General features: G+C 28.2%; 3 protein-coding genes across 5 annotated transcripts in view; 2 read left to right on the top strand and 1 right to left on the bottom strand.

Moving 5' to 3' along the window:
• The window catches only part of LOC130673548 (neither inactivation nor afterpotential protein C-like), a 1,009,353-nt gene that overhangs the window by 729,912 nt on the left and 252,711 nt on the right, over positions 1-26,730 (top strand). The window lies entirely within an intron of this gene.
• Positions 610-13,330, bottom strand: LOC130673550 (uncharacterized). Its single transcript, XM_057478589.1, has 5 exons — positions 13,025-13,330; positions 12,721-12,933; positions 6,531-6,773; positions 6,403-6,462; positions 610-5,570 (listed from the first exon to the last, which is right to left on the bottom strand). Exons 2-5 carry the CDS (start codon positions 12,817-12,819, stop codon positions 3,348-3,350), a joined length of 2,625 nt encoding a protein of 874 aa, XP_057334572.1. The 5' UTR covers positions 12,820-12,933; positions 13,025-13,330; the 3' UTR covers positions 610-3,347.
• On the top strand, positions 16,660-26,688 carry LOC130673553 (putative uncharacterized protein DDB_G0271606). 2 transcript variants are annotated; one of them, XM_057478594.1, is made up of 7 exons: positions 16,660-17,017; positions 17,093-17,178; positions 20,411-20,547; positions 20,683-20,775; positions 22,203-22,607; positions 24,840-24,905; positions 24,995-26,688. In XM_057478594.1, exons 1-7 carry the CDS (start codon positions 17,013-17,015, stop codon positions 25,610-25,612), a joined length of 1,410 nt encoding a protein of 469 aa, XP_057334577.1. In that variant the 5' UTR covers positions 16,660-17,012; the 3' UTR covers positions 25,613-26,688. The 2 variants fall into 2 exon arrangements, with proteins under 2 accessions (XP_057334577.1, XP_057334576.1); XM_057478593.1 differs by having other exon boundaries at positions 16,660-17,178.

Here is a 26,730-nt window from a genome sequence, read left to right as displayed (position 1 = left end):
ATATCTGTTCAAATAGCCACTGGGTGGTTAGTTGAATAAATATAAGAAGGAATGCAAAATTATACACCATGGATCGATACAGGTGTTTCTGAGAGTTATCCCAGTTCACGAATTTAAATATGTATTTTATTCGTACTTACGGTTATAACAGTTGAACCAGATCACAAAAGTTTATAAACGTTGTATATTTGTTAATATATTAATACTCTGTAGAGTTTATTGTAATCGTGGAGAACGGGTAAAATTATGATAAACAGGTACTTTAAGTACGATATGAACGCCCTTGTGGAAATTTTTGACTGAAAAGACTCTTCAGAAGTCTGTATAAGTCTTTCTGAAAGCCTTATTTTTCCTGATGAAGTGAAGAAAAGTAGCAATAAGTCTCAATAACTCTGAAAAACTCTGAGTAAGTGAAATATTCCCTGAAAATTCGGACTTTCTCAAAGAGTTTTTCAGAGTTGATAAGACTTATTCAGAGTGTTATCAAAATAAAATGGAAACAAGAAGACAGAGTTTATAAGAGTTTTTCAGAGTTGATAAGACTTATTCAGAGTGTTATAAAAATGAAACGGAAACAAGAAAACAGGGTTTATAAGAGTTTTTAAGGATTTATAAGACTTATTGAGTAATAATGATTGAGTAATTGGTAAAAAATATCTAAATAAATATTTCAATTTTGAAAAAGTGGTAAATTTTATTTTGTTATTTCGAAGTTAAAGTTTCTTAAAAATAATCTTGGAATTTCTTGATAAACATACCATTTATAACAAAGTTATTTTTTTTTAACTTAAAGAAACCGTTTATTGTATCACAACTTCATTTTTAACCTTGGAAGGCTCTCTAAGTTACTAGTACGTGAACTCCCGAACACTTTGACCTCAAAATTTTATTTATATACATTTATAGAACTTATTAGTCTCAATGAAATTAAGATCTGTACAATAAATCGCTATCAAATCAATGGTATCGAACGTCACATCATACAATTTGTTTGCTTATTTATGTTTTAAATTATCTCCTTAAATGTTTTCCATTTAAATATATAATAATTTCGTAGATATTCAATTTCAATATATAATGAGAAAAAATTTTCGTACGTAATACGATCTATACAAGTACTTTTCCAGTAATTATTAATAATTTTAAAAGAATTTATTGTGTATGGAAAATATTTGCAGTCTCTAAGTACAAAGACGATGATGTTTAGTACACATTACAAAACCTTAATGTTGATAATTACGAAAAATTAGCTGCCAGCTATTAATAGCATTTAAGGCCATTCTCAGACAGTGCCCCCCCCCCACTTTTTAAAAATGTTCAAAGACTTTCAACTGTCCTAAGCATATCAAATTTTTATCAATTAAATAAAAAAAAATTAAAGCATTAATTGAAAAAAGAACAATGTAGTTGTAATTTTGACGATATATAGATTTAAAAAACAATTATTTACACATGATGTCAATTAGGAGTTGAACAAAATTCGTCAAATAAATTTCACTAAAATCGTAATGTCAATTTTATGATTCGAATTTTTCAATTTTGTTGGCTAAAATTTATTCAACAAATTTCGCTTAACTCTCAATTGATATTAATTGTAAGTAATTTTTTTTTAATTTTATATCTCAACGAAATTACGACAAAGTTGTCCTTTTTTCAATTAAGGTTTTAATTTTTTTTTAATTAATTAATCAAATTTTAATATGGTTTTGACAGTTGAAAATCATTGCATATTTTTAAAAAGTGGGGGCCACTGTCTGAGAATGTCCCTAAGACAATAATTTTTAATTGCTACATATTTATATATTGCCTGATTCTATTTCTCATGAATCATTTGAATTTTTTTACTTATAAGAATAACTTTTTAAATTTAACTTAAAATATCTTCTTTTATACATTTTAAATATACAGTTAATTAACATTTTACTAAGAATAATTTTTTACATATGATTAATATTATATTAGTAACCAATTTGGTTTCTGATATTTAATTAGGCAAAGAGTTGGAATCATGATAAGTATCTTTTAAAAGACTTATATGTAAATTTTCGATTGTAAAAGGACATTATTTAACTTTGCACAACATTGTCTAGTCGTTCCCATGTCATGACTTAAAAATTCATGTAATTTTTATTGTTTAAGGGGGTTCCTCCTTGTGAGGGTCTGTTTTTTGAGCGTTTCTTGTGAAATTTTTTTCAACAACCAATGAGAAGACAGAACTTTGAGTGCTTTTTATCATTTGTTTATTAATATTTCTAGAGTATATTAAACAGATTTCCTATAAAAATCTTAATTACAACGTAAATGGTACCGCTGTGTAGATACCCGCCTCGAAAAAAAGTACATTCACTTCTTCCACGATTCCGGCTCATCAGCTTATGTGAAAAAAAAAAACGTCGTTTTAATCTGTTAGCCTAGATGCATCGAGTGAAGTAGAATCATGCAAAAATTCACAGTATTACTGTTCTTTTCTTAACGGAAAAATAACAAAATTATCACGAAGTTTAAAACTTATTTTTCAAAAGTCCGCTATAAAATCGAATTTTTAATATTTGCAAACGATTTTAGTTCACTCAATGCATTTAGGCTTACAGATTCAAACCCTGTTGTTTTTTTTTTTTTTCAGATAAGGTAATGAGCCGGAATCTTAGAGGAAAGGAGCGTGCTTTTTTCGAGGCAGGAGTCTTTAAAGCGGTAAAATTAACGTTGTAATGAAGGTTTCAATTCGAAATTTGTATTACATACTCTCGAAATATTAATAAATAAATGATAAAAAAACTAAAAATTCTATCTTTCCACTGGTCATCGAAAAAAATTCCCAAAAAACGCTTGTAAAACAGACCCTCACACAGGGGAACCTCCTGAACTCCATAATTTTAAAGTAGTAATTACTGAAGGAAACAATATTTTGAAATGAAAAATAAATATTTTTGAAGGAAATAATATTTTGAAATGAAAAATCAATATTTTTGAAGGAATTAAAATTTCCTGTAATGAATTTATCTCGATATTTTTTGATGAATGTACTCTATGTAATGATGTAAGGTTAAAGTCAAATTTATACGAAATGTTTGAGAAACATTTGACAAAGTATGCAGAATAGATCAAGGTTTAAGTCATGCTACTATAGAAACGACTTGACTGACATAAATTTGTAATCTGACCTTTTTTGTAGAACACCAAATTTGTTTTTTAGATTCAAAAATTTTAATTTTTTCCATTTAAAAATTCTAAAATTTCAAGCATAACAAAAAACATTTTAAAAATTACAATAAATAATTACTAAAACAGGTCTGTTAATGATAATTTGGAGAATTTAAACTTGCCAATAAACTCATACATTTTATCCTTTAATCGCCATAGCATCCTGTTGGTATAAAAATCCCATACTGCTTATTCCCTATAGTAGTTAACATACACGGTTGTAATATCATTTTCGCTTCACAAAATTGTAAATTTTTTTTGATCAAGCATTCTTCAATATTATGAACAGTTACATTTCTTGAAGAATGAAAATATCTCCTCAATCTTATTACTTCTTCATAAAAAATGTATATATTTTTCTCATTTTCATGTAAATTGAAGTAACAAATGTTTTTTATTACGCCAATCTGACCATTTTTTAATAATATTACGGAGTCATCTATTTTTTCACAAGAGCGATAACTTTTTGATGTATATCTTTTGCTGTCGAGGATAAATCTATTAAAAGATTTACATTTATCTATTCTGTTCAAAAGTTTTCGCTCATTGTCATTCAAATAATATTCTTTACCCTTTCCGACTAGTACACAGCCATCGACTTCAAAAGTATTTTTCAAGCGCCCTGTCAAATTTTTTTCACAGAATTGTAAAAACTCTTCACTTGTATGAATTTTATTTTTTAATGGTGATAATGCTTTTTGAAACAAATAACGCCTGGCGATCTGAATAATAATATTATTAGGACTCTTTTGCAATTTCATTAGAAAATGATTTTCATTTTCGAAAATGAATGTATTATGATGTCGCAAAGGCCCTAACTGTCGTACACTTTTCACCATATGTAATAATAAGTGTATATTATATGTCATTACGTGCATACCAAAATACTCTTGATATATTGTTACATATCTCAATATCAAATTGTCTGCCGTGTCCAGTTCATCAAAACTAATTTTGTCAGATAATAAAATATGTATAGCTTCCACCAATAAAGCTAAATGATTTAAATATTTCTGTGGGAGAATCCCCTTGAAGCATACAAGCGAATAAAAAAGAAGCCATGATCGCCATTCTGTTGCCTTCCACATTTCCCTTTCGGCTAGCGTCCTTGGAGATCGAGTTATACATGTAGGATGTTTAAAGCTCACAAGTTTTGTATTTAATGCTTCGAGTTGGTTCGGACTACCCACATAATAATCTTCACCAAATGAAGATAGCAAAAGTTCAGTATGTTGTTTTATTACACCTAATAAAACAGCGTGCATGTAATCGGGTGGCATTCCATCAGCAATATTAAAATGGTTTAAATTCATTAATGGTGATGGCCCCCACACACCCATAACATCATTACCATATTCATTCGCAGCAGCTCTTACCATTTGTTCTTTAATTGTCTTGTCTGTTCGTTCTTTTGGAACAATCATTGTCATAGGAAATTTTTGGGAGTTATTAATACGTTCCCCTGGATGTTCACAGAATGTACAACCGTACGAACCATTATACTGTTTCATATTTAAGATTTTACATCTTGCGACTGAATCAACTACGGCACAAATCGGGATGAACTTGCTGGTTATTGTCTGTTGCTGTAATTTCCATTGGACACCTTCCTCCGATAATTTATTCGCTTCATTGACGAATGGTTGTAGAAAAAGGAGCATATCTGGTTCTTTTTTATCAACCCATAAGCCTGTCATTATCATGTGCTTGGATTGAAGTTTTGGAGATAGCTCATTAATGCAAGCATATATGGGCCAGATAGAAAGCTTGCTCGATTTTGATGGTTGACAACCATCAGTGTTGAAAGTATATGAAAAATTATATTCTTCTGATAAAGGGTTATCTTCCATGGATAATTGTTTATATATTTCACCATCACTCATACTTCGAAGATCATTGTCGTTGCAATTATCTTTCTTACTTTGAAGATTCTTCATTAAAACTTCTTGAACTTCTTGATCTTCTAATATGGATTTTAATTGCAGAGAAACATCAAACGTTAAAAAATAACAAATTTCTCGCGATTTCCCATTATTGTCACAAACTTTGCACTGAAATTCATCTTTATTGAATTTGCTTTGAGCGCCAAAATAATAATGACATTCATCACAGTACACATGATATACAAGAATGTTTTCATTTAGTTTTAACGTTTTAAATAATTTATACTTAGAAGCAGGAACCACGTCATTTTGGAATAACGTATTAATCATTGATAAAATCGAAATAATAGTTTTCCATGTCAGGGATTCTTCAGCTCCTAATGCTAGTGTCATTATTAGAGCTTCACCCCGTGTGATTGTCGAACACTTGCAAACTGGTTTGTTGTAACTGTTATTTGTATCTTCCTCTTCCTCTTCATCTTCTGGCTGTGAAAAAAAAAAAATGAGCCATTCACTTTCCTCATATATTTTAGTCCAATTATTAAAGTTGATAGAAATAATAAAATACATTAACAGCAAAATTTTAATTTTCTTAATCTGGGATATTTAGAATGGCTTACATTCAAAAATTTATTAACCGATCTCGCTCATCTTCGATCTTAACTTTGGTAATCATCTGAAGAATTAATACTTCAAGGAATAATAGCGTTATTATTTTTCGAAATTAGTATTATGAAAAACATTACAAAATTTAAATTTCTATGAAATCTAGTATAACATTAAAAAAAAAATGATCCATAACGAACTGCTACATAGCATCCAATATTTTGAACTCAATAGATGTTATAAAATACAAGAGCAATATAGAACACTACATGCTGCAAATCTGATCCAGAATTACTTCATTTCATGTAGAGGGATCTAAAGGTTCAATTATTACATGTGTTTCCGGATGCAGAACTATATATTTTTGAATATACCCATTGAAATCAAAATACTGCACACTATGTTTTGAAATTCTTCATTTTTATATTTGTGATAACTTATTGTATAGAAGTGATATATTGTTTAAAATGAAAATTTCTCACATCTAACAAAAATCTCATCAGATAAGCTACAACGAATGGAAATAACTTATAATATCACCAAAACATTGATCTCTTAATGCATTTGGAAATAATTATCTTTACTTTGTTAAAAAAATAATAAGTTATGAAAATATAGAAGGACACACTATTGAGAAAAGTTATGAAATAACGGGATAATTATATGCAAGAACCCTTAAACTTATTTTGATGTATTGAGTGATAAAATATACCTGACTAGGATCGATATTATAATCCTCATGAAAATCACTTATCGTTGTTGAATCTTCGGCCTGTAAAATTAAAAAAAAATTGATAAATATGTTCACAACAATTTCTTTAATATGTGTTAATAACTTACGTCAAACCAGATTTCTTGATGTAAAGATTCTGCATCGTAATCTTCATATAGCCATGAATTAGATACCGAATGAATGGTAGTTGAGGTTCGTTGATGACTAAAAAGAGCATCAGTTTCGGCCGCAGCTTCATTTGAAAATGTGTTGCTATCATCGAAAAATTGCCTGAGAGGCAATGAGGCATTTGCGTTCGTAATATTACCACCAACGTTTTGATTAGAGGTTTGATTTTGTACATTTGTAATCTACAACACATACAACAAAAAAGTTTTTGATATTAAGCTGAAATAAGACAGGTAAAATTATAACCAATCGACAGTTAGTTAATACTGTCTTCAAGCGTGTCTAAAAAAATATTCAAGTATATTACAAATATTTTTTAAAGTATTGATATTGTAGTTTTTCAAATTCATAGTTTCAATAAAATTTTCACGATTTTTAAAACACAGAAAAATTTATTTATTATTTTTTAAATGGGTATCTTTGATGAAAAAAATTAGTTTTTGAATTTTTGAAGGGTTAGCTATAACGCTACGTTGTAATATATTGTACTAGATCTAGCTTAAGAAGGTAATTAACAAACGTATCAATAAAGCTTGTATTTGAAGAACTACATTTGATATTTTGAATAGCTATAAAAAGTAAATTGTTAGTTGAGATTCTATTTTATACAATTAATGCTACGGAAGGTAGTTTCTAACAGTTTCAAATTTTATTGCTGTTATATATTTAATTACAAATTTTTTTGATGAATATTAATAAAATTGTAATTTTCTCTATGGCTTATTTTTATTGTTTTTCACCATTGCTCGATTTTATTGTATATATTTGTACGTTAAAAAATTAATTTCATATAAATCTGATCGATATAGAATATAAATAATTTAGTTATTAAGGAAGTAAATACAACTATAACTGTTGTTATTAAACTATTATTAATAATATTTTTTTTAGTAACGTTAGTCAAATACATATACTTTATATTTTTATAAACAAGTTAAGAAACTATTAACTTATTTTCGCTTCGGTAAAAAAAGTCAACAAAAAATTAAAATAATTATTTTTTTATTTTCAATTTGATAATGAAATAAGAAGAAACATCGGGGCTTCAAAAATAAAAAAAAATTTAGTGTCCTCAATGTTAAACTTTTATTTATTATTTTTAAATTTTATTCTATCAAAGATTTTTTTTTTCAAATTTTGACAAGCACGTTCTTGTAGGAAATGTCATTTCCCACAAAAATTGACTTATCTGTTGTGTATGTCAAAAGTGAAGTTTACTTTTCATTGACATTTAAAGCACTGTAACTTTTTTCTCATACATTTTACGAATATAACATATCAGATACTTTTGTAGGGAATGAAAATTTTTAAATGAACGTGCTCGTCAGAATTTGAAAAAAAAACCAATGTTTACCGAATAAAAATGAAAATTAATAAATAAAAAAATTAATACTGAGGAAACTAAATTTTGGTTGGTTTTCGAAGCCCCGTAAATTGTTTTCTGTTCGTTTGACGCTCATAATATGCTTCGGCACTTTTTCTTTTTTTTTTTTTTTTTTTTTTGAGAATTTAATTTTCTATAAAAATATCGTGAGTGGAATAAAAAAATTTTTTTTCATGGTCTTCATAACCAAAAAATAAAATGAAAAATTTTTATGTTTATTTCAAAATAGAAAGGGGACCCCCTTTGTGATAGCTCTATTTCGAATATATCTGACTGAAATTTAGTGAGGATTTTTTTTATTTTAAAAAAAAATTTTTTTTTTTTGAGAGCACCCAATTATAATTATTAGACTATCTGTAATATCGAACGTAAGAGTACTAAAAAAAGGCGCCCGTTAAACCAGCAGAGCTCTTAATTTCAATATTTAAAGGTCACGCAGCGCAGATTTCTATTTTCTATTTAAATAACACGAGAAAAATTTTCATTTTCAGAATTTTCTAGCTCACAAACCGATCAAAGGATTTTTATGTGCGATAACTATTTCCGTAGGAAATTGAACGCTGTACGAAAAATGTTTCTTATCATTTGTTGATGAATCCATCTTTTCAAAAGTTATTGAAGCTTGAAGTCTAGTTTACATTAAATTTTGAGATCTTTTTACTTTTTCGGCGAAACTGTTGGACTTATCAAAAAATGCGATAGAAACCTCTTTGTAGGTGATTTTTATTCCTGATAAATTACTACATATGAAGTTTTTTGAAATTCCGCATTGTTTTATAGATATTTTTTTTTTAATATCAAGCTCTTAAAATCTCTCAAAAAACTAATTTCTTAAGAGATTGAAATAAAAATGAAAATAACTAGAAAAACAATGCGGAATTTCGAAAAACTTTATGTATCATAATCTGTCAGGAATAAAATTACGTACAAAAAAGTTCCTAAGACATTTTGTAATAAGTCTAATAGTTTCACCGGAAAAGTAAAAAGATCTCAAAATTTACTATAAATTTTACTTAAAGCTCAAATAATTTTTCATCAGATGTATGTATCAACAAATGGTAAGAAACATTTTTGCAAAGCGTTTCGTTTCTACAAAAATTTTTATTGTACATGGAAATACGTTTATTAAGTTGTGAGCTAGAAAATTCCAAAAAAAAAACAATTTTTTATCCTGAGTTTTTAAATGGAAAATGAAAATCTGTGATGCACGATCTCGAAATACTAAAATTAAGAGCTCTGGTTTCCATAGGCGTTTTTTTCGGTCTTCTGAAGATATTTCAATACAGGATTTCGAAAAAACAAAAAAAAAAGAAAATAGTCGATTTCTTGGATTTATTCTAATGTAAATAATAGGGTGTTTTTTTTGTGCGACTATTTTTTTTTTTCGCTCCCATCCCGAAATTTTGTTGGAAATACCCCCCAAAAATTCCCTGAGAGTTTGAGCGCTTAATCTTAATATTAAGTATTCGACCACAGCGTTTGAAGATTTCCCATTTAAAATACACGTAAACTTGGGTTTTTATTTTTTAATCTTCTATAACTCCACGGCATTTTATGATATCATCTCGCCCAAAGTCGCGATTTTCTCAGAATTAAATGTTCTACAGAAGTGACCGTTGTCGCGAAGTCGTAACTCATATAGGTGGGGTAGTACGGACCGCTAAACTGAATTTTTTCATAGAATTCTTGTTTTTTCTATCATTATCTCATAAACAACAAGACCTACAGAAAAAATGCAAATGACAACTTTATAGGAAATTTAATTTCCTACAAAAAAGGGATTTGGTACCGAATCACTCAGATTGATATTTTTCAAGATATTAATTATTGAAGTTTACGTAGCATTGAATTCTCATAAAATGTCGAATCAAATCTTAGAAAATATTGATTTTTTATTTGAGTAATATCTCAGAAAATATCAATCTGAGTGATTCGGTGTTAAGGACCTTTTTTGTAGAAAATAGAATTTCTCATAAAATTATCATTCACATTTTTTCTGTAGGTCTTGTTGTTGAGAGAAAACACAAGAATCCTATGGAAAAAATTCAGTTTAGCGGTCCGTACTACCCCACCGTACTAACACCGTATGAGTTATGACTTCGCGACAACGGTCACTTCTGTAGAGCATTTAATTCTGAGAAAATTTGCGACTTTGGGCGAGATGATATCATAAAATTCCGCGGAGTTATAGAAGTTTAAAAAATAAAAACCCAAGTTTATGTGTATTTTAAATGGGAAATCTTCACCTGCTCTGGGAAAGTACTTAATATTAATATTAAGGGCTCAAACTCTCAGGGAATTTTTGGGGGGGTATATCCAACAAAGTTTCGGAATGGAAGCGAAAAAAAAAAAAATCGGTCTATCGGTTAACCCTGCGGGCCAGCCCCAAAACTTCCCGCTGTTTTCAGCTCAACGAGCTCGAAAACATTATTGTGAATACATTTTCGAGCTCCTCGAGCTCGAAAATACTTTGGTATGCCATTGTTTTCTAAAAAAACATATTTTATCATTTCTTTCTCCCACGATACCTCGCGAACGAATTAACCGATTTTGATGGTTGAGGAGGCAATCGACGCGTTTTATTAAGTTCTAGGGCTGATTAGATTTTGAAATTGATTTATCCAGCCGTTTTTGAGCAATTTCGAAAAAAGTAAAAAAAAAAATTTTTTTCAATTCTTTCGTCAACGGTTTCTCTCGAACGAATGAACCGATTTTGATGGTTGAGGTGGCATTCGACGCGGCTTATAAAGTTTTAGAGCTGATTAGATTTTGGAATCAATCCATCGAGCAAATTAAAAGTTATCCAAATAAAACATTTTTGAAAAAATTTTATTTTTGAAATATCTTTGAACGCACCCTACCGATTAAGTTCAAATTTTTACGGCTTCAAGATATTAACAAGCCGCGTCGAAGGACACCTCAAAGATCAAAATCGGTTCATCCGTTCAAGAGTTATGAATATTTACATACATACGTACGTACGTACGTACACACATACATACACTCGGACATCATCGTGAAATCAGTCAGGATAGCTTCCTAGGACCTCAAAACGTTGACATCTGATGGAAATTCGATTTTCGTAAATCGGACCGAAACCAATAACTTCCCGAATTTTTGAAAATTTTCAATTTTCTTAGCGGGAAGTTAAAAATTGCCGCAAAAAAAAAAGAGCACCCTAGTATACATAAATATATATAATTAGCGTCGTCCGTAATTAGAGTATTGTTAAAATGTTGATTTCCTACAAGTGAAATGACTTCTTGTTCAAGGAAAAAAATTATGACAAAATTTCAAGTTTAATAATATCATTATTGAGGGATGTCATCGAGCACAGTTCTTATATTTCTCAGAAATAATCGTTTTACTTTTATAAATAATTTATTTTTAAAAGTGATAAACATTCAAAAATTCTTTTTTTTTGTTGTACTTTGTAGGAAGCGAAAATATTGAATAGTAGTAAATGCACAGTAAAAAATGATTCGTCAAAATCAACACATACCGTGTGTAAAACGAGCGTTTTACACTTATTTATTTGTTACTTTAACATGTTGTGAATGTTAAAAAAAGTTACACACGTGTACGTTCAAAATAAAAATTTTCCGACAATTCTTTTCTGATTGTCGACATTATTTTTAACATATTTTGTATGTCGATTTGATAGTAACATACAAAAAGTGTTACTTTCGAATACAATGACATTTTGCAAGTTAAAAAATTAATCGATTGCGACAGTTCAAACAAGATAAATAGTGTGTGTTAAATTGACACACAAAAGTGTTAAAAATTCAATACTTAGAAATTTAACACACGTTTGTTTTTACACTTTGACGATTCGTTTTTTACTGAGTGCGTAATGAATTTTATCGAAACAATGTAGTTAAAATAGTTGTAAAATGACTAATAGACAAGGAATGTTCAGCTTTAATGGTGTGTTCGGACCCCCCAGCAACGACGCACTGGGGTGCCCCCATATACCCGGGAAAATGAAAATTTATATTTTAAATATTTGAAAAAAAAAAAATAATCACCAATAAAAAAACAATGTATGCCTTATCAACTGTTTCGATTAAAGTGAAATTCAAGTAAACGAATCTTAATGTATGATTATGAATAATCTCTATAAATAGTATCAATATAAATAAAGAAAAATAGCAATTGTTAATTAATCAAAATCAATTTTATTATGGTACATGCACATGCAATTTACACACGCACATTTACTGCAGACAGATAGTATGATAAAATCGATTTTCATTTATATATTTTTTAAGGCTATTCTCAGACAGTGTTCCCAATTAGCACACTTGATAATTCATACAATCTTATTTTATTGGTAATCAACTTTTTTTCTAATTATTTAATTATGAATTTCAATTTTCCCGGGTAAATGGCGGGCGCTTCAGTGCGCCAGGCGGGAGGTCCGAACACACCATAAAATAAATTTCTTCAATAAATTGAATATTCGTGTTTTAAAAATTCATTTGACTATGTTACGAATGTGTATTTAAAGGTCTGCCAGAGTCATTATTTTGCTTAATGTTCAAAAATTGGATAGTTAAGAGTAATAATTTTTGTTTCTTATATTATTAATTATTTTTTTATTATAATGAATAAATTTGGTGTCTTAAAAATGCTTCAATACGACTGTTCACGAAAACTGCTCAAGTAAATTCGTTTAAATTCTAAGATTTTTTAAGCTAAATATCATAAAGATTTTTGCTATAAAATAAATTTATACTTACATCACACTGATACTTCTTTAATTTTCCATAAAAAGTTGATCGAGGCATTATGCCGTTACAATCTGGACTCAAGTATGACTTATATGGACCTCGCTTCATGTTTGAATTTCACTTGTTGTCATTCGGAACACACAAATAATAATAATAGTTCGGTAGAGTTTATAATAAACTAATGTTCATAAAAAACAACCGCAGAAAAGTGATTTCAATCAACTGAAATTATAAAGAGCTCAGTTTCACAAAATCCGTATAATGCAAAGTACTTATTACTTAGGTAAGAAAATGTTCTGACTTTAATACATACATGGTGATGTAGATACATATATATAAATATGTATACATAATTAAACACGACAAATTTTTAGTCCTTTCTATAGGCTATTATTCACTATTTACGAATGAAATAACTATATTTATAATTATATCACTTAAGTGTCACTAAAACAATACTTCACTTTTTCTGTAAAAATAATATAATTAAAATAAATTCTCGATCAATTCCACAGTTAAAAGGAACGCAGTTTACATTGGTATTGAGCTGACAGGCACGTGTTCATAGCATGAGACTAATAACAACGACTGAACGTTAGTAGAGTCCCTATGTATCTCCAATAGTATATGTGTGCTATACCTTACGTATGTATGTTTCAAAGAACTTCCCTTTCCACTGCAGGCGCTAGGTGCATCTCACTTTAGCGCTGTTATTTTCATGTTATTATGGTGCCTGTAGTTTCGCTTTTATGCTCGTCATATACATGTATATATATATATATATATATATATATATATATATATATATATATATATATATATATCGTAGAATTTGGTTGAGAGCTACCTCGGATACTCTACTCACTCTCACGTAAATTTAATTTACTAAAAGTAAGACAAAAAGATTGTTCTCAGCCAGATATTCTAATGTATAAGGTAAAAGATGAGAGAACTAGTATTTGTATGTCTATATTTAGTAAAATTAAGTAAGTATAGATATACAAAGGCATGAGTGATCGGGTACTAGTTGCCTATTCGAGTACCGGGTCGCTTACCTTATATATTTAAAAAACATTTAAAAAAAAGGCTTATTATAAAAAAAATTAGTATTTTCAGGATAATTAAAAAAATAAAAAATGATATGTCGAAAAAATAAGTTTCATTTTTTTTTTTAATTTGATTTAAAAACGAATAGAATTACGATCAAAAAATTTTCACTTCCTTTTCTTCGGCGAAATTGCAATTTAAATTTTCAGAATCTTGACAACTTCGGTATTAATTAATAATTATTAACGATAATAAAAATCATCACATACTTATGCTAGTCTTAATTTAAAAATTTAGTTTCAGTAGAAAAATAACATTTGAACATTCTACGTGGATTCTTTCCTAAATTATTATTTTATGGTAAATATTTTTGTTATCATATTAGAGTCAAATTTAACTTGATGTTACGCCAAAAATTTACATGAAAAAATCATTTGCCAGTACAGTAATAATATTTCAAGTAGGGTATTTTCTTTCAGACAATTTTTACTTTAATATAAAAACGAACCTTGACTAAAGGTAAATATTCTTGGTTCAAGAAAATATTTTTGAAAATCTCAATTTTCTTGGATAAACTAGAAATCTGACCCAAACGAATTCTTTTGGCACACGAAAATCTTGACTTTGTTCTCGAAATCTTTTCTCTTCAAAATTGTTTTATTGACTCAAGATAACGTTTTTTTTTTTTGTGTAGTAAAAATAGTTTGTTTAATTATTTTTCTAATATTCGAGACCTCGTCTTTTAGAAAATAATTCAGGCCTTGTCTCTACCAAATCTCGATATTGAAGATTTTTATCTCGTCTCGTCTCGTCTTGTCGTCAATCGGGATGATCTCGTCTCGTCTCGTCTCGTTATTCTTGACTTACGCGGCAACACTATAAATGTGTCACACACATATATGTAAACATATATATTAGGGTGTTTCATTTCCGCAAAAGGTTTTTTTTTTTTAAGTGCTCAAGCGAAATCTCAATCTACATCGAAAAAAAAAAATTCTCACCAAATTATTTGAATAATAAAATATCATTTGTAATTTTTTTTTTTTATATTTTATTTTTTAAATTATTAAAATGATTATAACCTGAAAACTATGGACTTTAGCGATTAGACTTATGGGACTTTTTTTGAAGGGAATTAAATTTCCTATAAATTTCCCATTAACGTTTTTAGTAAACTTTCATTGGTTTACGTTCTGCAAGCCAATAAAGGTCAATTTCATAGGAAAAATGAGTTCCGCGACGGACACAAGTGGAACAGCTGGAATTACACCTAAATAACTATGGGCACTTTTGAAGAACATCAAATGTCCTACAATTTGCGACCAAAACCGCGTTGATATCATGAAATGCAGCTGAGTATTAGAAAGTTAAAAAATAAGTAATTTAATTTACGTGTATTTTAAATGGGAAATCTTTGAAATGAAATGGAAAGTACTTAGCATTGGAATTAAGAGCTCATATTTCGTGAGAATTTTTTTTTTTTTCGATGTAGATTGAGATTTTGCTTGAGCACTTAAAAAAAAAACTTTTGCGGAAATGAATCGCCCTACTATATACATATTAGGCTGTATCAAAAGAATCGACTATTTTTTTTTTCTTAATTACATCGAAAATATTGTTGGAAACGAAGAAAAAAAAATACTGTGAAAGTTTGAGCTCTTAATATGAACATTAAGAAGTTCCGCATCGCACTTTTCTATTTTCCATAAGAATAACATGAAAAAATTTTTTTTTATGTCATCTGATTTTTATAAGTAGCTAACGATGCGTCATAGAAATAATTGGCAGGCATATTTTTGTAGGTAATTGAATGCTCTACAAAAAAAGTTTCTTATCATTTTTTAATAAATCTATTTGTACAAAAGTTATTTGAGGTTCAAGTCGAATTCATATTAAATTTTGAGATCTTTTTACTTTTCCGGCTAAACTATCAGAGCTATTACAAAATATCATGGAACCTGTTTTGTAGACAATTTTATTCCCTACAAATTATTTCCAATAAAGTTTTTTTGAATTCCGCATTGTTTTCTAGTTATTTTAATTTTTATGTCAAGCGCATAAAAAAAATAGTCTTCTGATCGATTTTAAGAGCTTGACATTAAAATAAAAATGACTAGAAAACAATGCGGAATTCAAAAAAACTTTATTGGAAATAACTTGTAGGGAATAAAATTATCTACAAAAAAGGTCCTATGATATTTTGTAATAGCTCTGATAGTTTAGCCGGAAAAGTAAAAAGATCTCAAAATTTAATATGAATTCGACTTGAACCTCAAATAACTTTTGTACAAATAGATTTATTAAAAAATGATAAGAAACTTTTTTTGTAGAGCATTCAATTACCTACAAAAATATGCCTGCCAATTATTTCTATGACGCATCGTTAGCTACTTATAAAAATTAGAAGACGCAAACAAAATTTTTTCAATGTATTTTTTTTTTGTCATTTCCAACAGTATTTTCGATATAATGAAGAAAAAAACAATAGTCAATTTTTTTGATGCAGCCTAATATATATATATATATATATATATATATACATATATATATATATATATATATATATATATACATATATATATATATATATATGTATATATATGTATATTGATAGCGATCTGAAACACAACACACTGCCTTGTTGTCACTTAAAACATAAGTACCTAAGGTCTTAAAGCTTAATTAGTTATTGGCGTAACTATTAGGGTAAATGATTCATAATTTATGTCAGCGCGATGCGTTTAGCACGAGTCGCAGGTGCGCAGGTATAGCTTTACTATTAACTATACATATAAAGATATATATGCATACATTAGAAAAATGTGAATTCCGTTTAACCCGTCAGCACTCCCGTTATGAGCATTTTGCTCACATGACACTATTCAACTTATAGGATGTCGCTGTCGCGCAAGCGAGACACTAAAAATCACGGGAGCGCTGACGGGTTAAACTAAGAAAAGTGTTGAGATGGTCCGGTGGACGCATTTCTCCTACTTCCTATTGTTTACAAAGTCTCTTATGCCAGCTCGTCAGACACCCGACTAACGAAGAGGGGGCTGAGTTGTTATGGTTGACTCTTTCTACGGGACACATAAACACACACGTATATACGTCTGCAGAGCTCAGAGACGGAAAGAAAGATTCAGTTTTCACTTGTTCGTGCTTGTTATCTTGACCGAGTAACACGTGTTTTATTGTGCTGTGCCGTGCTGTGTATTGTGATTTCATTAATTAAAAAATTATTTTCGATCAAAATGAAGTATGCATTGACAAAATTACCCCACCATAATAATAAAATAATGGTTGTGAAAACCTGTAATATTCTTGATTTTAGTGACTACAATGTGTTTACTAAAAATAATGTTTATCATTACGACGACAGTGAGAAACGATTTAAATGCGTCATTGTACGTCTATCAGGTAAGTCAAAAGTAAAACAGAAATTTTGGTCATTGAACAAGTAAATTAATTAAATTTTTCGTGCTTTATTTAAAGTCGTAAAGTTTTCGAAATTGGGCTTAGTCTATAGCTGTTTCTCTAGTAGCTTATAATATATTTCATCATGTCAATTAGCCAAACACTGTAATATTATTATTTTCATATAAATATAAAAAATAACCAGATTATTATAAGAAAAAATATAGAATATACTGTTCAAAGAAATCATGGAAACAAAGAAATTTACCGTCTTTTTCACAAGACGATAATTGTAAATAAATTTCACAAAATTTCTGAAATTTTTTTTTTCGTCCACGAGTTTGAAAACATTTTATTTAGTTAAAGCAATACATGGACTAGATTGCCAATTTATCAAGCTTTAGTTTATTTTTTATTTTTATTAATACCTACGTCAATTTCTTGCTGAGATATCCATTTTGAATTAAAAAGAATTTTTTTGTCTTTAGCCATCGTCTAAAGATGCAACTGCCATAAAGAAAAAAAAATAAAAATATGCAGATCTAGACAATTTAATAAACTATAGGTGCAATTTTTAAAAATATTTTTGTTAAATAATTTATTGTTAAAAAAAAAAATCCGAAAATTATTGGACGTCGGCTAACTTCAGTATCATCACTGATTAACTTTTGAATATGTTTGAAAAAGTTTTTTTCTTTTACGTTAAGTCATAAAGAAATTCACAAAGAATAAACATTGAAATTTTTTTTTTTCCGGAAAAAGTGGATTTAATTTCAATTTTTGGTTGATTAATTTTTATTATTATTATTGTTATTTTTTTTTGTTGTTCCTTTCAATATTTTCAGTCATAAATTCAACAAACAATTAAAAAAAAATAACAAAATAATGAGAACCCGGTTAGGATATTATGCTATACTATCGGTCGAACAACCTGCCGCGAGTCAAGTATAATGCAATATATTTATTTCCGGTAAGAATCTAATACGGCTTTATAATATCGATGTATGTGGGGCATTCCATGCCAAATCGGACGGTCTAAAAAATTTCAATTTTTGATTTCCTCAATTTTTTTTTATTTTTGTACCCATCGAAAGACTCATTTACCGATATATTGAGATTTTTTTGATAACTGGTTCGAAAGATATCGAATTTTGAAAAAAAAACACTTTCTTACGGTTTTTTTCTGATAACTTCTTAGGGAATGGTTCAAATCAAAATACTCACTGAATAAAAAAAAAACGTTTTGCCATGTACTTTTCGAAAAAAAATACAAAAAAATTATTTCATGGGTTTTAATACTTGTCTTTTGATTTTAAAAATTTAAATTGGATTTTTTAAAGTGAGTGCATATTTTTATTTTCTTCAAAATTTTTTACAGTCAACTACTACTCAAACCACAACTTTTTTGGCTGGTCTGATCGTAGGTTCTCGATGGCTACTATAATTTTTCGATTTTTGAAAATTAAAAAAAAAAAATTTTTTCTCCATTTTATTAAATTTTATCACTGGTTTTTCTCTTTCAATGTATTTTGAGAAACTTCACGTTTATATATTATTATAACAAGCATAGGAAATTATGAATAATTAAAAAAGACTATTGATTATTTTTCAATACAAGTTCCTGCAATAAATATTTTCTTTATTTGGATAAATGTTTTTTTATTATTAACAATTTCCTATGCTTGTTATAATAATAAATAAACGTGAAGTTTTTTAAACTACGTTGAAAGAGAGAAACCAGTGATAAAATTTGATAAAATGGAGAAAAAAAATTTTTTTTAATTTTCAAAAATCGAAGAAAATAGTAGCCATTGAGAACTCACGACCAGAACGACCTAAAAAGTTGTGGTTTGAGTAGTAGTTTACTGTAAAAAATTTGGAAGGAAATCAAAATATGCACTCACTTAAAAAAATGCAATTTAAATTATAAAAATCAAAAAACACGTTTTAAAACATTCGAAATAATTTTTTTGTATTTTTTTTTTAGAAGTACATGGAGAAACGATTTATTATTAATTAGTGAGTATTTTGATTTGAACCATTCCCTGAGAAGTTATCAATAAAAAACCGTAAAAAAACGGTATTTTTCAAAATTCGATATCGTTTGAACCGGTTATCAAAAAAATCTCTACATCTCAGAAAAAGAGTCTTATGATTGGTACAAAAAAATAAAAAAAAATCTGTCTATCGGTTGACCCTGCGGGCTAGCCCTGAAACTTTCTGCTGTTTTCGAGCTCTTTGAGCTCGAAAACTTTGTCGTGGATACATTTTCGAGCTCTTCGAGCTCAAAAATACTTTTGTATGCCGTTCTTTTCGAAAAAATTAGTTTTTTACCATTTTTTTTCCAACGATATCTCTCAAACGAATAAACCGATTGAGACTTTTGGGGTGGCAATCAACGCGTTTTATCAAGTTCTATAGCTGATCAAATTTTGAATTCGATTTATCGAGTCGTTTTTGAGATATTTCAAAAAAAAAAAAAAAAATTATTGTTTTTAATTCTTTCGACAACGGTTTCTCTTGAACGAATAAGCCGATTTCGATGGTTGAGGTGGCATTCGGCGCGGCTTATAAAGCTCTAGTGCCCACTCGATTTTGGAATCAACCCATCGAGCACATTAAAAGTTATCCAAAAAACAACATTTTTGAAAAAATTTTATTTTTGGAATATCTCTGAACGAGCCCTACCGATCAAGCTCAATTTTCTTACAGTTTCAAGGTATTGACAAGCCGCGTCGAATGACACCTTAAAGTTCAAAATCAGTTCATCTGTTCAAAAGATACGGGTATTTACATATGTACGTACATACATACATATATACACTCGGACATCATCGTGAAATTAGTCAGAATAGCTTTCTAGGACCTCAAAACGTCGACATCTGATGAAAATTCGATTTTCATAAATCGGACCGAAACCAATAACTTCCCGAATTTTTGAAAATTTACAATTTTTTTAGCGGTAAGTTAAAAATTGGGGAAATCAAAAATTGAAATTTTTCAAACCGCCTGATTCGGCGTGGAATGCCCCATATATTAACTATATAGTTAATTGAAATATTTCAGTTCATCATTTTTTAATTTATGCAACATCAATCAACTATTACTTATAAAATTACTTATAAAATTGAACAGCAACCATCTGCCTTATCATTTTTTAATTAGTTACATAATATTTTTATTAACGTACTAGCCACTCAAACAATTATTTGCACACTAATATGATGAATTTCAGATTCATGGGAGGAATTATCCGACAAAAATATTCGCATTCGAAACCCGGTGATAACAAATCCTTCATCTCTGGATTCTTCGACCAGTAATGATATGGAAGTGGAATCAGGGGTCGCTACGGCTAAATTATTTCGAAAGGTATATACATATGTACATATATACATACACATATACACATATACATATATATATCCAAAATCTAGCATTTGAAAAGCTGTATGTTCCATAGCATCATTATTTATGATGAATTATTTTGTTAATTTTTACTTACAGAACAAAAAACAAAGTGAATTGAAGAGTAAGAAACAGAAAACAGAGGAAATTATTCAAGTATATAAAGAAAACAGGAAAAGTAATAATCAACAAGTATGTATACACAGATCAGAAAAAATAAGCAAATGCTAAGATTTGCATAAGTTAAATGTCCCAATACCGGAACGACGAAGGGTATATGACTGATTTTTATCGTTTTAAAAATATTCAAATAGATTATAAACCAAAATAATTTATTACATCATATAGAATAGACATTTGCCTATTCAAAAATAATCAAATTTGTTCATTTTTCTTAAATTTAATATAAAAAAAAAATTTTTTTCTATGACACCCAAAAGACCCAATACCGGAACACTGAAATGGCCTTGTCCCAATACGGGAATTCGGTTGTCTCAATACCGGAACAGTAAATAAAATGAGTGATTTTTTGCATTTATTCATAGTGAAAATATTAACAATTATTAAATAATATGAATGGAAAACGAGTGTGAATGTAGCAGACATCAGACATCTTTAAAATTTTTAATAAATAAGATAAATAATTAAAAAAATAATATTGATAAAAAAAAGACTATTAATTTCAAAATTTTTTCAATGCGCATGTTTTGAAATTTTATTCCATTCATTATTTACTTGAATTATTAATAATTTTAAATTTGTCTGATGTCTGCTGTGTCACACTCATAATGTAAAATGTATTTACAATTTTTAAATGATTAAATATTCAATGAAAATAAATATTTTGAACCGAAGAATAGAAACAAAATAAATCATTTCAGGTAATACTATAAAAATAATAAAAAAAAAAACTAAACACAAAAATTTATTTTTTATGATTGAAATTGAGTTTTTTATGAGTTTATCTATATTTAATGCATTTTTTATAACAATCATACATACTGCATTAAAAATTAGGACTCCAGTAATAATTAATATTGCACTTGATTTAGCCAGTCAATAAAACTCACCGTTAATGTCTATCGATAACATTAATAACATTAATATGACTGGCTGTTCCGGTACTGGGCACGGGTTCATTTTGGTGTACCAATAGACGAACAGTAAAATTAATAAAATAATACTATTTTTTTCATATTGTTAATATGTTTTCTTTAATTTTATGTCATTCAAAATGCATATAAAAAAAAAAATTAATGAAAAGTAATTCTATATATTTTCTATAAGCATAAGACCTTTGACTGAATTCTTAGCAAAACCATTAAGAGGCATGAAAAAGTCATGAATCCGAGACTGTTGCTGTAATTATCTTTTTTTTCATATTTCGGATATATTCTAAAATCTTTTTTATATCCTATTTTGTAACTCAAAGATTAAGGTTTTAAATGAAGAAAGTTTTATTTAATTTCATGGCGTACGAGTTAAAATATAATATAATGATTATTAATTTGTTCCGGTAGTGGGTCTTGTTCCGGTATTGGGACATTTACCTTACTTGAGCTGATATAATTTTAGATTTATAAATTTGTGTAATCCTTTATTATGTATTATTTATCTAGGTAAAGGTCTCCAATGTACACAAATTAGATGATGGCTTAGAGGATGAGCAATCAGGATTAAATTTATTCAATGATTATGATAACATTCAAAATCATTTTGATCCGTCTGCTGATACGGGAGATTATGATAATATTCCAAATCATTTTGATCCGTCTGCTGATACGGGAGATTATGATAACATTCAAAATCATTTTGATCCGCCTGCTGATACGGGAGACTCCAGCGATGGACTTATTTCACCAAGGAATAAGCGGCCGATCAAAAGTAGACAAATCATTTCAGAAACTGACACGGATGACGACATGTTTGATGAAAGACAACCTGAACACATTGAACCAATTGTTATCATAGAAGATAAACGCAGTGAAGCAAGAGGGGCAGAATTTAACAATGATAAAAAGAAGGTATGGCCAAGCATTCCTAACCATTAAATTAGAAGCAGTTAAGAAATTAGCAATATGATAAATAATGATCTTAAATATTTCTCATGACCAACTTATTGTTGTCACCGAGAGCACTACCATGCAATGATTTTAAGTTCCGAAAATTTCAGCCCGGTTTTATGTAAATATGTAGGCATTAAATCTCCTTTAAAATTTTTTTTGTTTTAATGTACTGAAAAAAAAATCAAGAAAATTAATACGATTTTCTTATAAAAATATCAACGAATTTTAATAAACGTTTAAAAACATATATTAAGATGTTTTATACTTAGATGAAAAAAATATCTCATAATTTCTTATTGTTGTTTTTTTATTTTTAGACATATAAATATTATTGAATATAGAATATCTAAATGTTTATCAGATCGGCCTAAAACTTTCGGATCAAAATGATTGTGGGGCGACGATTTTATGTATACAACCCTGGTTGAAAAATCCGATTCACTTCAATAGAATTTGATCAGATATTTCCGATTGAATCCCATTCAAAATTTTTATCTGAATGAATCGCTTCCAATCGGAAAATAATAACGAAATAAAAATATTATTTTTCGATTGAAACCGATCAAATCTCATTCAAAATTTTTGATCAGAATGAATCGGTTTCAATCAGGAAATGATAACTGAATAAATATATTATTTTCCGATTGGAACCGATTCATTCTGATAAAAAATTTTGAATGGGATTCAATCGGAATAAAATATTTTTATTTTTATGCACTTTTTCCGAGTGAAACCGATTCATTATACCCGACCGGATCCCAATCGGATTTCAGGCGGAATTCTTAACCAGAGAAAAGACCTACTGGATATGCCAGAGAATCTTCCAATCAGAACCCAATATATGTATTAGGGTGCAAACAAAAAAACTTTAATTTATTTTCGCTTTTACCCCCTGAAACGTTAGTGGTTGCTAAGAACAAAATCCTTCCAAAAGATGTAAAAATTTATTTTTTCATTTAAAATTTAATTACCCGTAAGCTGCTCCATATTCTTCAAATTTATACATGATTTGTAAAGCTGATTCCTCGAGCTTTCCGAAACCCTATGATGAGTAAAAATTACCGCCAATTGATAACAACAAAAAAAAAATATGAATGAAAATTAACAATTTCATTTTGAAATACAAAATCGATACTTTTCATGTTGTTTTAATTGATGTTTTAATTGTGATAATTATAACTTTTCATAGGGTTTTGGAAAGCTTGAGAGATCAGCTATGAAGATCTATGTATAAATATGATAAATATTGAGCAGCTGACGAGTAACTAAGCTATTTGAATGAATAAATAAAATTTTACACGTTAATCAGATGGGAAATTGAAATTAAAATAGTGGCCTCTTAGAGTTGAGCTAGAGAGCCCATCTTTTGGGAGGATTTTTTTCTCCACAACCACTAATGTTTTAGGGAGTAAAAGCAAAAAAAAAAATTTTAATTTTTTTTGAAGCATCCTAATATATATTCGGACAATTTCTAGTCGGAAAGTGAATCGTGAGACATATTTACGATACTTATTGAAAATATTGAGAAAAAATTAATATTTCCAAATTGGATTAATTAACGTAAATTATTTTGATTCTGATGTCGGTAAATTTATTTCTTATTTTATAAAATCGTTTTAACGAAATATCGCTAAACGCGATCAAAATATTTACAATGAGAAGTCTGTTTTCAACTCATTCATCTGACGAACTCAGCATGTAAAAAAGAGAAAAATTCTAATGTAAGATAAGATGAAGATCTATTTTTAAATTGAATTTTCATAAAACACTTGTTTTAAAAGTAAAGGATTTTTTTAGCATTCTAGAATTCCATTTTAAATCGATGTAAAATAACTTATGAGTGGTAAAATAACTTGTGGTGTTTTGAATGTAACAATCTACTCGTTTCAAATCTTGTAAGATTCATTACTATACTAATGATACTCATTTTCACAAAATTTATTTACGCTTAAACCTCGGCTGCAAAAAAAAATGTTCGTCTAATTTGTTTTACATTTTTAAATTAAAAAAAAAAAAGATCATCGAATTTTTATTTTTATGTTAACTCTCGATCACTCAAATCAATGAAAATAGGCAAGAATAACAGGAAAAAAACGTCTATGTTTTAATTTTTTTAACCAAAAATAAAAATTCATTGAGATTTACTTTAAAATAGTATCCAAGTAAATTAAATTAATTATACTTTTGTAGGCTCCGCTGTCAAGGTCATCACAGCAGAATTTTTCTCGTAGTCGTCCTATTTTAACTGACGTAACGGTAAGCTTAAGTAAATAATATTCTCTGTTTACACTTTATTTTTTCAACGATTGAGCTAAAAATTATTTTATTAATTGCTTTATATGTAGAACCTAAGTCCAAATCCGATGATGAGGCGACTGATAGAAGACAACAGACAAAAAGAAGAAGAAATTTCAAAATTAAAACTTGAGGCTCAACAATTGAGATTGCAAGCAGCTTCTGATGGACAAAAACTGCAACAACTACGACAGCAAGTACAACAACTACAAGAACAACAACAACGACAACAACAACAACAACAACAACATCAACAACAACAACCCCAACCACAGCAACGATCACATCAACAGCAGCGTTATGATCCTTATTACTATCTGGATCACGATATGTTTGACGTTGGAGACAACACAACCATACCAAGTACTAAAGCACGTGCAGCTTTCAATGCCGAAACTCCGGCTAAATTTGTTTCAATTATGTCTCATGCTATGTGGAATATTGAGACCCTTTCGCAACGCGTTGTGCGCCGACAAAAAAATACAAGAGGACGAGAAGAATTAACTCCACGAAAAAAAGAGTTACTGAAAATTCATTATAGATATTACTTGGAACAACAAAATTATCCCAAAGGAGAGTTTAATAGAGAAGTAAATGATGTGACGCTAAACAAGTATTTGGACAGAGCCATTCAGTCAGCGAAAAGACTATTTAAAGAAAATAATTAACTCTGTTATGCCATTCTTACGATATTTTATAAACGTCAGTCAAACAATTTCATCGAATTCCCCCCCATGAAAAAAATCTATTGCCAAAATATATTTTTCGTATATAAAAAATATAACAAAAATACATCCAAAATATGTAAATGTATATATAATGTGTATAAGAAATATATTTAAAATAGCAAACTGTTGGCCTATTTTCGTATATATTTTAAATGTATTTGTAATATAGTAAAAATTTATATTAGAATATATAAAAAAATACATATATAAAAATGTAAAAATGAAATAATAATAGCATATTTCAAATATCTTATTGATATATTTTTTGGTATTACAATACCTATATTTTTTAAATATTTTTATACATGTATTTTTTATATATTCTAAGATATAGTTTTAATATATTTAAAATACACTTGAAATATATAAAATATATACGAAAATCGGCCAACAGACAGCTATTTAAAATATAATTTTTATAAATACTTTATATACATTTATATACTTTTTATGAATTTTTAGGATATTTTTATTACAAAAAAAAAACATATTTATTTTACATTTTAACATATATTTTTTATACATTTGTTTCGTTGGGGCAAATGGGCTTCGCAGCATTCGATGCAGATTTTTAAAGTATTATTATTATTATCATTATTATTATTATTATTATTATTATTATTATTATTATTATTATTATTATTATTATTATTATTATTATTATTATTATTATTATTATTATTATTATTTTTATTATTATTATTATTATTATTTTTATTATGATATTACACAAGTACATTTCTTAGTATAAACTTTGTTACTTTTTCCATCCCTGCGTATCAAGTAGTATAACCCTGGATTAAAATTTAGACAAAAATAATATAATATAAGTACTTGTATCTATATACAGACTTCTTAGGTGAATATTCAATATTAAAATAAAATATTAATGTTTCTATGCATCTCTTGAGTTTTTCTTAAATGAAAAAAAAAAATATATAAATATTACAAAGGTTTGTTAATTTAAAAATTCCAAGATTGTTGTCAAGAAACTACAACTTCAAAATAACAGAATAAAATTTACCACTTTTTCAAAATTGAAATATTTATTTAGATAT

Source organism: Microplitis mediator, chromosome 8, assembly GCF_029852145.1.
Source record: "Microplitis mediator isolate UGA2020A chromosome 8, iyMicMedi2.1, whole genome shotgun sequence".
Lineage (NCBI taxonomy): Eukaryota > Metazoa > Arthropoda > Insecta > Hymenoptera > Braconidae > Microplitis > Microplitis mediator.
Note: the sequence above shows the minus strand (reverse complement) of the source record. Positions and strands in the feature narration are given on the sequence as shown.

What these genes read in the sequence shown, in the direction of transcription:
- LOC130673550 (XM_057478589.1), bottom strand. Translation starts at nt 12,819, where the DNA reads ATGAAGCGAGGTCCATATAAGTCATACTTGAGTCCAGATTGTAACGGC. An exon ending in ATCAAGAAATCTGGTTTGAC is followed by an intron (nt 6,463 to 6,530) that starts GTAAGTTATTAA and finishes TTAATTTTACAG; the next exon opens with GCCGAAGATTCAACAACGAT. An exon ending in ATAATATCGATCCTAGTCAG is followed by an intron (nt 5,571 to 6,402) that starts GTATATTTTATC and finishes TTTTTTTCACAG; the next exon opens with CCAGAAGATGAAGAGGAAGA.
- LOC130673553 (XM_057478593.1), top strand. Translation starts at nt 17,013, where the DNA reads ATGAAGTATGCATTGACAAAATTACCCCACCATAATAATAAAATAATG. An exon ending in CGGCTAAATTATTTCGAAAG is followed by an intron (nt 20,548 to 20,682) that starts GTATATACATAT and finishes TTTTACTTACAG; the next exon opens with AACAAAAAACAAAGTGAATT. An exon ending in CTATTTTAACTGACGTAACG is followed by an intron (nt 24,906 to 24,994) that starts GTAAGCTTAAGT and finishes CTTTATATGTAG; the next exon opens with AACCTAAGTCCAAATCCGAT.